The 14,009-nt window shown below is 39.4% G+C and overlaps 1 protein-coding gene across 1 annotated transcript in view; it reads left to right on the top strand.

The window, feature by feature from the left end:
• Positions 1–14,009, top strand: part of LOC124798514 (lysosomal acid glucosylceramidase-like) — a 249,659-nt gene that overhangs the window by 87,048 nt on the left and 148,602 nt on the right. The window contains exon 3 of the mRNA XM_047261957.1: positions 3,106–3,309. Coding sequence (XP_047117913.1) covers positions 3,106–3,309 — 204 coding nt within the window. The remainder of the gene's footprint in view (positions 1–3,105; positions 3,310–14,009) is intronic.

Below are 14,009 nucleotides of genomic sequence, written 5' to 3'. Positions count from 1 at the left end.
GTGCTCTACCATCTGAGCTACCGAAGCATGACTCACGCCCGGTACTCACAGCTTTACTTCTGCCAGTATCTCGTCTCCTACCTTCCAAACTTTACAGAAGCTCTCCTGCGAAGGAAGTTTCATATCAACGCACACTCTGCTGCAGAGTGAAAATCTCATTCTGGAAACATCCCCCAGGCTGTGGCTAAGCCATGTTTCCGCAGTATCCTTTCTTTCAGGAGTGCTAGTTCTGCAAGGTTTGCAGGAGAGCTTCTGTAAAGTTTGGAAGGTAGGAGACGAGATACTGGCAGAAGTAAAGCTGTGAGTACCGGGCGTGAGTCGTGCTTCGGTAGCTCAGATGGTAGAGCACTTGCCCGCAAAAGGCAAAGGTCCCGAGTTCGAGTCTCGGTCGGGCACACAGTTTTAATCTGCCAGGAAGTTTCATATTAGCGCACACTCCGCTGCAGAGTGAAAATGTCATTCTGGATCTCTGTATTGTTTTTCACGTTGTAATATTCACGCTGCACTAAATTGACATCACTGATCATCTTCTACTCAACACTTGCATCTCCACCAATAGACACATTAACATCATCATTTTTGAATCTAATGCACATTCCTTTCTTGTCCATTTGTTTAACAGACAACAAGTTCCCATGCAGTTCTACCGCCAGAAGCACTTCAGTTAATTGGATTGATTTACCCCGACATGACTTTTCTGCTTTCATGACAACACTTCCCTTAACATTCATTTTAGTAACTTTTCCATCGACCGGTCTCACTTCTCCAAAGTTGCCTATCCCTAAGTGCTGTAGTATCTCTTGGTGACTAATCAATGATGTAATACTCCTCAATCCAGAACACACATGTTTCCATCAGCATCCCCTCAACTTTTGGTCACTGTCATGCCCACTATTTCATCATCTTCCTTTGAACTTGCACTTGGGTCTTCACTTTTTGGATATTTCTTAGCACTGTTGAGCTTGGATCCATTTGCTCTGTATGCTGATTTCTTGGGAATATTCTGCTTGCTTGGTGCACCACCTCCTTGTTTTCCATGGAAATGTGGGCACTTTTTGGCAATGTTTCCTGCTTCATCACAGGAGAAACATAGTCTTTTTGTACTGGCAGTGTTCTTCTCACCTTTTTGGTTTTGTTTATGATGTTTGCAGTGGGTCCGGCAAAACTTGTATTATTTATTACCTCCACCCTGTGCTGCATATGCTTTGGCTTCTTCTCAGCTGTTTGTGGACTTCGAATCTGGTTCCAGCTGCTTCTCTTCTAATTGTAGTCTGTTGCTGACAAGGTCTGTGGTCAGTCTGTATTCATCTCTTTCTAAACTTCTAATGGTGCCTTCATATTTCTCCAGAGGCAGTCGTAGAAGCATGAAGCTTGCAACTGTTTTGTCTTCAAAGGTAAATCCCACTTGCTTCAGTAATCTGTTGGCAGCTAGTATCTTTGTTGCATAGTCGTCCATAGTCATATCGCCTTCTTTCTTCATATTTACTAAGTCCCTCATCCTGGATATAGTGTTAAGTAGGTGGTTCTTACAGTGAATTTTTTCCACGTCCCCCACACTTTCTTTGCTAGTTTTAGAATGCCAATCATCTCTAGGTAGCAGCCTTCAAACAACATTAGAATGATGGACAAGGCTCTGTCATTTTTCTTCTTTTTCTCTACATCCAACTGATTGTAATGTGTTTCAGATTTGGGTTTATGGCATCCCATGCCTCATGATGTTGTATCAAAGAGCAAACAAGAACTGATCATGCAAAATAGTTATTGCTGTGCAGGCAATCAGTTTTCACAGATGGTTCCATCATTCTGAATTCTTTTCTTTGTCATCAGCTGAGGTAGGATTTAGGTATGTCATCTTTGTCAGTTCTTGTACCTAGAGTTCTTTTTCCATTGAACTCAAATAAACTCACCACACCTGTGCACTTGGCCCATAACCTGTTGTAATTTCTACATGTCTCAAGTCTTTCAGCTAAGTCATGGTTGGTGATGGATAGTGTTTTAGCTGCATGTACGGTTCCCAGTTTGATTACCATGCTGTTCTATCTTATTTTTACATTCCATGAGAAGGAGTTTTTGTAATATTTGTTTTTATCAAGTTGGAAGGCCATTTCAATTTTATTTCTTCTATATTCCATTGCCTTTTTCTGAAGAGCATTCCACATATACATTCTTCAAGGTACTCACAGCTGAATTCTTTCATGTCTGGCTTTTTTTTCACAGTGCAAAATGTTTCAGTGGCTTTTTCTATGTTTGTCATTCTTCTGGTCTTTTCAAAAGAGATTTTGTGACACACCCCGTTTTTCCACCCTTCTTCCAAGGACTTGGCTATTAGGACCACATCACTTGCAGAAGTTAGACAGTTGAATTTGATGCCTTTGGTTTTTGGTTGACCATTGGATTCCAGTTTGGGTCCTCATGTTCCACTCTCTGGGTACTTTCTCTATAGTGCAGTTAAATAGCAATGAGGAGAGTGGATCTCCTTGCCATGCAGTAGTTTTTCCTCAAAAGCTTCAGAGAGTTCACCCTTGAATTTAACTTTGGAGTATGTGCTGGCAAGGACTCTCTGATTATGTTTGTGATTTTGTTGTCTGATTTAGTTCTTTTAGTATAGAGATCAGGTATCTGTAGTCTATTGACTTGTATGCTTTTTGAAAGTCAATGAATGTGATAACATTTGATTTTGCTCTTGAGTTTATGTTTGCCATGAGGTTTTTGAGGCTTAGGATTTTTTCTGAGCAAAATCTTCTTTTCCTGAAACCCACATAATATTCTCAAAGTTGGTAGTCATTTGGGGGTTGCAGCAGGGCTTTGAGAACATCTTGTATATTATGTCTAGGACTGATATTCGTCTGACGTTGCTGCCATCAGTTTTGGAGCATTTCTCATGGAGTGGATAGATGTGTTTTTATTTCACAATAAAGTTTTTTTATTTTTATTTCATAAGACTTATTCATTCATTCCCTGCCTCCTTTGAATCTAAGCTTACACACATATGGAGATGATCAGTTGTTTGAAATGGTTTTTGAGGTGTTTATTATTCAATGCTATGATTATTTAATCTCAGCTAACTGTGTTAATCTTAATTTACAAATGTTGTTATTGTTCCAGTGCCAGTAAATGCTGACTCACAATGCATTCCTAAGAGCTTTGGATATGACAGTATTGTATGTGTCTGCAATGCCACATACTGTGATGAATTTGAAACAGTAACACACTTTCCATCTGGAAAGTATTTATTGTACACATCAACAAAAGATGGCCTCCGCTTTAAGAAGAGTGTTGGTTCCTTTTCTCCAAGAAAAGGTGCCTCTTGTAAGTACATACATCCAGGAACTTCTTTATCAGTTTTACAAGGGTCTGCATAATGTACCACACTGTACTATATCCTTCAGAAAAGTAGTGGCGTAGCGTGGTTGTAAAGGTTGGGGACACTCTACATTTATTATAGGTAGACAAAATAGTACAATAAACAATAATTTAAACAAATGAAACAAAATGCATCAAATAAAACAACAACAACAACTACTACTACTACTATCACCACTACCATCGCCACTAATAATAATAATAATAATAATAATAATAGTAATGATAACTAACTTGTTCAAGAAACGATGACAGATTTGTAGAACTCCAGCAGCAAGAAAAGAAGCACTTATATTTTCTTGTATACAAGTGTGATGCACCTGTCTTTTCTTTCCACGAATGAGTCTGTAACTCGGTCTACAAAGATCTGATCACTGGATAGCTCTCCAAGTAAAGTCTTTTCTATTGCCAACGTGCTCAAATACGACAGCCAGGTGTTGGACATTGAATTCCTTAACTAATTCTTCACTCGTTTAAGAGTACTAGTGCTTCGTTCACTGCTTGCTATAGTTGCAGGTGGGGTCAAAACCAAACGCAGGAACTTCGTTGTTTCTTCATAAACAGAGTCTAAATGATTGTTGACAATGTACTTTAAGAGGATTCTTGGAGATAAGTGTCTTTTCACATCAGCGTATATGTTACACAGTGCATTTTCAAGTTGTTCTTGTTTGAAAAAAAGGGTACTGTCCTAATAACTGAAGCAGTTTCAACTTTGGGAATTCTTTTTGATAGTTCGGGAAACACTTTTCGTTCAAAAGTTCACAAACTGAATTTAGGGAAAGTCTTGAAATCTTCTTTCCATCTGAACAATTTGCAAATCCAGTATCTCGTAAGTTAGTGCCCTGAGAGATGTATTTTGATGTCACGAAATGATAAGTTGCCACTCAAACACAAACTGCATGAAATGCATTCATCGACGAATGTTTCCGTTCTTAAATTCCGTAAGTTTCTCAAAACAGTTCGTATTTCGTCGTGCCAAGCAATTATACTGACAGATTTTGACTGAAGAACATTAAAGAATTGAACAACATAAACAAAGCACCCTCGGTAGAAACAAAGCAATTAGACAAATGTAAGGCCCGTCCACACGCAACGATCTGTCTGCGCAAATGTCTGCGCACATGACATCTGCGCAGACAGATCGTTGCGTGTGGACAGAAGATTTGCACCAACCTGAGGTGTGTGCAAACCTGGAAGTTGGAGTTGGAGGTTTGAGCGACACCTCTCAAATCTGTGGATTGAAACCACACCTGCGCAGACAAGTTGGAGCGTGTGGACAGGAGATCGCCGCAAATCTGGCGCAGAAACAGCTGTTTGCTCATTCTAGTGTTTGTATTTGTGCGCACAGGGCATTAAAATGGCCGATATTCGTCAGTGTTCTCGAGAGTCTGTAAGTGAATTCATTGAAATATATAGAAACCACCCATGTTTGTGGAAGATTAAAGTAAAGAATATAGTGACTGAGACAAAAAGACAGCAGCATACAATGCTCTAATTGAAAAATTGCGGGTATTGTTTCACTCAACTCTTGTTTCGATATTGCAGTCGAAAATTCCAAATCGTTGTAGCTCCTTCCTGTTGCTAGGAATCTTAATGTTCCCGCCAGCCGTTCGTGAGGAGAAATTGTCCTTCTCTACACAAGTATTTTTTTCTCATAATATGAGGGGTTACAAGGATATGAGATGAACAGCAACAAAAGCAAAACGAGGATAATGGAATGTAGTCGAATTAAGTCGGGTGATGCTGAGAGAATTAGATTAGAAAATGATACACTTAATGTAGCAAAGGAGTTTTACTATTTGGGGAGCAAAATAACTGATGATGGTCGAAGTAGAGACGATATAAAATGTAGACTGGCAATGGCTAGGAAAGCGTTTCTGAAGAAGAGAAATTTGTTAACATCGAGTATAGATTTAAGTGTCAGGAAGTCGTTTCTGGAAGTATATGTATGGAGTGTAGCCATGTATGGAAGTGAAACATGGACGATAACTAGTTTGGACAAGAAGAGAATAGAAGCTTTCGAAATGTGGTGCTACAGAAGAATGATGAAGAGTACAAGGGTAGATCACATAACTAATGAGGAGGTATTGAATAGGATTGGGGAGAAGAGGAGTTTGTGGCACAACTTGACTAGAAGAAGGGATCGGTTAGTAGGACATGTTCTGAGACATCAAGGGATCACCAATTTAGTATTGGAGGGCAGCGTGGAGGGTAAAAATCGTAGAGGGAGATTCAAATGGTTCAAATGGCTCTGAGCACTATGGGACTTAACAGCTATGGTCATCAGTTCCCCAGAACTTAGAACTACTTAAACCTAACTAACCTAAGGACATCACACAACACCCAGTCATCACAAGGCACAGAAAATCCCTGACCCCGCCGGGAATCGAACCTGGGAACCCGGACGTGTGAAGCATGAACGCTACCGCACGACCATGAGCTGCGGAGGTAGAGGGAGACCAAGGGATGAATACACTAGGCAGATTCAGAGGGATGTAGGTTGCAGTACGTACTGGGAGATGAAAAAGCTTGCACAGGATAGAGTAGCGTGGAGAGCTGCATCAAACCAGTCTCAGGACTGAAGACCACAACAACAACAACAAGCTTTAAGAGATAATTATAAGTTTCGACATCCATCCGCAAATAATTTCGCCAGTCATTAGGTTCGCCCTGCAACTCTCGCAGTAAATTTACATGAGAAAACTGCTTTTGCTTTAGCAGCCACTGTCTACACCATTTTGACCGCTTTCTCTGTATCCTGCAGTTGGTCTGAATGTTTTTTGCAACACAAGTTGCGAACACAGACCACAATAGAACTTCCTCCATTTCTATATTTCAAAATAACTTAATTAAATTTTTGACGTTTACAGGTAGTCGCTTGCCTCTGATAAAATTCTTTTCTACACCGACAGATGGCGGGCGAGTAGTAGATTGGGGTTTGTGTCGTGTGAACACACCACATTTGCAGCGATCTTTTGCATGTGCAGACATCTGCGCCGATGTCTGCGCAGACAGATCGTTGCGTGTGGACCGGGCTGTAGGATCATCCATCCGTCGTTTCATTCCCACAGCACAGCTGAAAGATTCTGGGCCCCGCTGAGAGTCTGTATCTACATCTACATGACTACTCTGCAATTCACATTTAAGTGCTTGGCAGAGGGTTCATCGAACCACAATCATACTATCTCTCTACCATTCCACTCCTGAACAGCGCGCGGGAAAAACGAACACATAAACCTTCCTGTTCTAGCTCTGATTTCCCTTATTTTATTTTGGTGATCATTCCTACCTATGTAGGTTTGGCTCAACAAAATATTTTCGCATTCAGAAGAGAAAGTTGGTGACTGAAATTTCGTAAATAGATCTCGCCGCAACGAAATACGTCTTTGCTTTAATGACTTCCATCCCAACTCGCGTATCATCTCTGCCACACTCTCTCCCCTATTATGTTATAATACAAAACGAGCTGCCTTTTTTCACCCTTTCGATGTCCTCCGTCAATCCCACCTGGTAAGGATCCCACACCGCACAGCAATATTCTAACAGATGACGAACGAGTGTAGTGTAAGCTGTCTCTTTAGTGGACTTGTTGCATCTTCTAAGTGTCCTGCCAATGAAACGCAACCTTTGGCTCGCCTTCCCCACAATATTATCTATGTGCTCTTTCCAACTGAAGTTGTTCGTGATTTTAACACCCAGGTACTTAGTTGAATTGACAGCCTTGAGAATTGTACTATTTATCGAGTAATCGAATTCCAACGGATTTCTTTTGGAACTCATGTGGATCGCCTCACACTTTTCATTATTTAGCGTCAACTGCCACCTGCCACACCATACAGCAATCTTTTCTAAATCGCTTTGCAACTGATACTGGTCTTCGGATGACCTTACTAGATGGTAAATTACAGCATCATCTGCGAACAACCTAAGAGAACTGCTCAGATTGCCACCCACGTCATTTATATAGATCAGGAACAGCAGAGGTCCCAGGACGCTTCCTTGGGGAACACCTGATATCACTTCAGTTTTACTCGATGATTTGCCGTCTGTTACTACGAACTGCAACCTCCCTGACAGGAGACCATGAATCCAGTCGCACAATTGAGACGATACCCCATAGGCCCACAGCTCGATTAGAAGTCGCTTGTAAGGAACGGTGTCAAAAGCTTTCCGGAAATCCAGAAATACGGAATCAACCTGAGATCCCCTGTCGATAGCGGCCATTACTTTGTGCGAATAAAGAGCTAGCTGCGTTGCACAAGAACGATGTTTTCTGAAACCATGCTGATTACGTATCAATAGATCTTTCCCTTCGAGGTGATTCATAATGTTTGAATAGAGTATATGCTCCAAAACCCTACTGCAAACCGATGTCAATGATATAGGTCTGTAGTTCGATGGATTACTCCTACTACCCTTCTTAAACACTGGTGCGACCTGCGCAATTTTCCAATCTGTAGGTACAGATCTGTTGGTGAGCAAGCGGTTGTACATGATTGCTAAGTAGGGAGCTATTGTATCAGCGTAATCTGAAAGGAACCTAATCGGTATACAATCTGGACCTGAAGACTTGCCCGTATCAAGCGATATGAGTTGCTTCACAAACCCTAAGGTATCTACTTCTAAGAAACTCATGCTAGCAGCTGTTCGTGTTTCAAATTCTGGAATATTCCATTCGTCTTCTCTGGTGAAGGAATTTCGGAAAACTGCGTTCAATAACTCCGCTTTAGCGGCACAGTCGTCGGTAACAGTACCATCGGCACTGCGCAGCGAAGGTATTGACTGCGTCTTGCCGCTTGTGTACTTTACATACGACCAGAATTTCTTAGGATTTTCTACCAAATTTCGAGACAATGTTTCGTTCTGGAACCTATTAAAGGCATCTCGCATTGAAGTCCGTGCCAAATTTCGCGCGTCTGTAAATTTTAGCCAATCTTCGGGATTTCGCGTTCTTCTGTACTTTGCATGCTTTTTCTGTCGCCTCTGCAACAGTGTTTGGACCTGTTTTGTGTACCATGGGGGATCAGTTTCATCTCTTACCAATTTATGAGGTATGAATCTCTCAATTGCTGTTGCTACTATATCTTTGAATTTGAGCCACATCTCTTCTACGTTTGCATAGTTAGTTCGGAAGGAATGGAGATTGTATCATCAATTGTATAATTAAAAACACTATATAGCTCTGAGAAATGACTAGATACTATTGAAACTGCCCTGGAATGAAAGTTCCAGCGAGTGTTGCTTGCATGTGGCAGTTTAAATTCTTTCTCAGTTAGCAATACAGTTCGTTTTGATGATTTGCTGAAAAACGAATGGAATGCAGTAAAATCACTTACAAACATGCGTACTTGTCGTATGATTTTGGAAGCATGTAACGGTACCAAATTCAGTTGGTGTGCGTAACAATGAATAAACAGCGCATAGGGACAGAACTGCTTCACCAATTGTTGTAATCCTCTTTTTCTCTGCCCGCCATTACTGAAGCGCCATCATATATTTGACTAACCACTTTTCTTTCCACATCCATTCTTTCAATACTGCTATAATGTTTGACAAACCTTCAGTAGTTTTATCTCCAGAAACATTGTAAAATACAACGAATCTTTACTCAATTTTGCCTGCAATACAGTATCTGAATATTATACTCATTTGACTCTTGCATGACATATCTAATATTTCATCAACTTGAATCGAAATGAAATTACAGTTCTAAATTTCAGATCTTATTTTCTCATTAACTGCCAGAGTTATCATTTCTATTACATCATTCTGTATGTCTGGAGAAGTTCCTTTAAAGGTTGAACATGATGGCAGATGGTCTTGGATTAACTGCTCTCCTTCAGCTAGTAAATCCAATAATTCCAGATAGTTATCTTTGTAGCTGGAGGATTTATCTTCTCGATGGCTATCAAAGGCTAGTTCTTGCGTACAAACAACAGTTTCCTGAATAATGCAAGCCAATAGTCTCCTGTTGGATGCAACTTGTTCGTTGTATTTTATTTCTGTCAGACGAGCGGCTCCAGAAAGGGCGTGTTCAATTCTACTTTTGCCCAATAAATGAAATGATTCTTTGTCCTGCAGCTGACGTTTTGATATCTGATGCTTTGGTGGTTTCCGGTCAAAATTCTTTATTGTACTAATGCCCTCATTGCACCATTCCTTTTGCCGGCCGCGGTGATCTAGCGGTTGTAGGCGCTCAGTCCGGAACCGCGCGACTGCTACGGTCGCAGGTTAGAATCCTGCCTCGGGCATGGATGTGTGTGTTGTCCTTAGGTTAGTTAGGTTTAAGTAGTTCTAAGTTCTAGGGGACTGATGACCACAGATGTTAAGTCCCATAGTACTCAGAGCCATTTGAACCATTTGAGCCACCATTCCTTTTCACCACCAAACAGAAGACATATATAACAATATAATCTGTTATTAACTGCATTCGCAGGCAGCCAAGTATACTTTTCGGACCAGCCTGTCTGAAAAGTGAGTTTTTGTTTGGCTTCACTTAAAACTAAACTGAGTATAGGAGTAGGTCGTTTGTCCTTCAATCGCACTTTTTTTCGTATGGTATGTTAATGTAGAAAAAGGCGTTTTTAATAAAAATTCTATAAGGTGTTCAGTTGCTCGCCCACTCATGTTGGCGACACAACAAAAATATGCACTAAAATCACGCAAGAATGATTATGAACACAAAGCGTGTGACTGTTCACATCCGTGTTAAAATCCTGCATATAAGCGGCAGAGACTAGTCTCGATACCTGCTAGCAAGTGCAGCGCACCGGTCTTCGTGGAAGAGGGGAAGTGGAGGGGGCGCAGGCGCACACAGCCAGGTAAGGGTAGGGAGGCAGAGACTGAGAGCAGTCGAGTCTCAAGCAGGCAAATACACCAATACTCAGGGTGCGGCGCAGACTACAAGACTGATGTCTTCGCACGTTTAGAGCTCTTAGCAGAAAGTTATTTATATTTTTCTTATGAATTACTATTGAATCTTTTTTAAGCACGAATACAGGGGAGACTAAGTCTCAAAGTCTCCCCTCACGCTACGCCACTACTGAGAAAAGATGTTCTCAGATTGAATATTTGTAATATACAGTTTTTTTTGCTACTTTCCGAGCTGATTACAAGTAGAACTCCAGTTTCATAAGGAATCTGAACTATGCTGTAACCTGGTTCTTTCAATCAAACAAAGCTTAGGTAGAAGTGAAAGATATACAATATTAACCATCAGAAAAAAATCTTATGACAAACTTAGGACTGAAGCATGGATCTAAAAATTAGCCTAGCACAAAGATGTCACTTTGCAGTGGCTCATGTAGGAAATGCATAAAATACATTTATTGTTGTTGAAAAAATTTCTTCTCATCCACTTGCATTTCATTGCACCACTTGCTACCTAGGAAAGTCCTAAGCGTATTGACAAGAACACGTCCAACTGAAACATAGCAAGAGAAATTAACTCCATTTGCTATAATTCTACTCCTTAGTTAACTTTTTTCTCTTTTCTCTATTATACTGTATATTAAGCCTCTTTCATATTTAAATAAACATTAAAAAATTTTCTCAATATTTTGCATTTTTCTAGCTAATATCTTCATCTCATTCAAATGCAAATGTGTCATTTAGCATGCATTCATGATATTATACCTTAGACTGGCTTCCAGGTAGTTCTAGAAGTTTCTTTGTCAAATTAGTTATTATAATGACATACGGGTTTTACATAAAATTAAAATATAATTAAAAAATGTATCTTTTCACATGTAGAAAAATCTGAGAACCAAACCAGTTAGAAAAGATATTTTATATAGTCCTGAAACAAAATTTAAAGATTTCAGAACTGTTCCACATGAAAAGGTTTATTTACACTTGAAAATATGGTATTTCTGTATCAAGGGTAATTGTTTCTGGTGAATTTTAATGTGTTTTTGGAATGAAATGAAGGCAACTTATTTAATGAGAAATAACTTATAATTTGGCATAATTTATGTAAAATTTTTATTGAATATACATGGCATTTGTTATAATTTATATGGATGGAATGGAAGGAAATTAGTTCATTTACAGATGCAAATCTTCCTTTAATTTATGTTTTTGTTTACTTATATAGTGAAATCTATAGGATGACAAACTTTTTGTAATTTTATGTTTTCACATGGAAACTGACAAAAATGTTATTGTACTTATAAATAAATTTAGAATGTGTAACTTGAAAGTGGACCAGTGCATCATGTGATTATGCAAAAACCATAAATCGCGTACATTATGTGAGAGATCAGAACAAATTTCACCCAAGTGATAGTGGTATTGCCAGTGGCCTTGCCGCAGTGGTAACAATGGTTCCCATCAAATCACCAAACTTAAGCACAGTTGGGCTTGGCTAGCACTTGGACAGGTGACCATTTGGGTCTGCCAAGTACTGTTGGTAAGCATGGTGCAATCAACCCTTGTGAAGCCAATTGAGGGGCTACTAGTCTCAGAGGTAATGGCTCTGGTCACAAAAATTGACAGAGTTTGAGAGATCGGTGTGCTAACCACATGCCCCTCCATATCTGTATCCAGTGATGCCTATTGGCTGAGGATGACATTGTGGTTGATCAGTACTGTTGGACCTTCGAAGGACTATTTAGATTAGTTTTAGAAAGTGGTATCATAACATTCAGTTAATTGAAAAATGTGTCATAGATTTGGTTGACCAAATAACTCTTAAAACTTGGTATGTTAAAACTGGTAGTAGATGCACCACTTTCACATAAAATATCAAAAATCTTAGCTGGGCAATATTTCAGTAAACTCTATTATTCTTTAAATATGTCTGCTTGTATCTGTATGTGTGGATGGATATGTGTGTGTGTGCGAGTGTATACCTGTCCTTTTTTCCCCCTAAGGTAAGTCTTTCCGCTCCCGGGATTGGAATGACTCCTTACCCTCTCCCTTAAAACCCACATCCTTTCATCTTTCCCTCTCCTTCCCTCCTTCCTGATGAGGCAACCGTTGGTTGTGAAAGCTAGAATTTTGTGTGTATGGTTGTGTTTGTTTGTGTGTCTATCGACCTGCCAGCGCTTTCGTTTGGTAAGTCACCTCATCTTTGTTTTTATATATAATTTTTCCCACGTGGAATGTTTCCCTCTATTATATTGCTATTATTCATTTATGTGTTTGAGCTCTGTCAAGGCTTTACTTAGTTTTTCAGTAAACATATTCCTTGAAGAGAAGTCTGAAAAATATTGGGAGGTAATAATTCTTTATTTCTGAATGGACATAGCTTATTCAAAACTCTTGATTTCACTCACCCAGTAAACAGTTTACCTTTTCTGAAAAGTCATTACCTAAAATGCTATTTGTAATGAAAATTTCCATCATTCAGAAAATACTTCCATTATGTGTCCTTTAAGTAAGTTTAATTCCAAGAGTTGACATTATAATTCTGTTACCCTCTTTCTTCTGAGCTACAAAATGCCTTTGGTTTCCAGAATAAAGTGTTAATTAAGAAATTAAATAAATTAGGAAAATTACTAACCTGTGAAATTTATGTGAAGCTCATTTAGTACCCCTCAGTAGTGCTCAAGGTATAAAGGAAAAAGTCCACACAGGTTTGTTAACTTTCCAGTTCTTTATCATATGAATAAACCAAATATTACTTGGTTCTCTGTAATGTCATTACCACTAATTTCAACATTGTTCCCTACATAGAGCAATATGAGTTTACAGATTTCACTAAATATTCACACACTTGTCTATAAGTGCAACTACTGGGCAACAGCTCTGGTAGTCTGTGCCTGGTAATTGTTCTGGTAACATCTCCAAGACAGAGTCTGTGATTAGCATTTCTCATGTTCATATCTCAATGTAAACATTCATGTTTTTGTTTTCAGCTGACTAATATTTCAACGTCAAAGTCACAAGTATCAGCAGATATGAGTTTTACAGTCAGTTAGTGTAAACATTACATGAAATCATTTGAACAGTGCAGCTACAATTGTCTGAATAACTTCTGTGTTGTAATATGTTAGTAAGGCCCCTGTGACACACTCTGAAAACTGTTTACAAGTTCTGTTAAAAAGTTACAGAACTTTGTCCACAAAATTTTTCTGTGCTTACCTTGTATTTATTGTGTGTGGTCTCCTTCGAAACATTCTCCTACACATTTGATACACCACTCCCAACACCGTTTCCATTTCTGAAAACACTCTCGGTATACTTCTTGCTGGATTGCGCAAAGCACTATCTGTGAAGTTTCTTTTATGTCATCTATCATTGCAAATCTTCATCCTTTCAATAGCGATTTCAACATTGGAAATAAAAAAAGTCTGCAGGGTCCACATCTGGAGAGTATGGAGGATGAGGCAGCACAGTGATTGCGTTTTTTGTGCAATAATCACACACCAACAGGGCGGAATCTGTGGGCACATTATCATGATGTGAGAGCCGTGAATTGTCTCAGCATGTTTCAGGCTGTTTCATTCTCACATTTTCTTGCAGGTGTTGCAACATGTCCCAATAGTACCACTGATTAACAGTTTGTCCCTGAGGCACAAATTCATAATGGACTAATCCTTCAAAGTCAAGGAAAACTATTGGCATGGCTTTGACATTTGACCTGACCTGACAAGCTTTTTTTGGTCTTGGAGAATCTTCCCCAACTCATCAAGAAGATTGAA

Source organism: Schistocerca piceifrons, chromosome 5 (genome assembly GCF_021461385.2).
Source record: "Schistocerca piceifrons isolate TAMUIC-IGC-003096 chromosome 5, iqSchPice1.1, whole genome shotgun sequence".
Lineage (NCBI taxonomy): Eukaryota > Metazoa > Arthropoda > Insecta > Orthoptera > Acrididae > Schistocerca > Schistocerca piceifrons.
The sequence above is the reverse complement of the archived record's forward strand: the minus strand, read 5'-3'. Positions and strand labels throughout refer to the sequence as shown.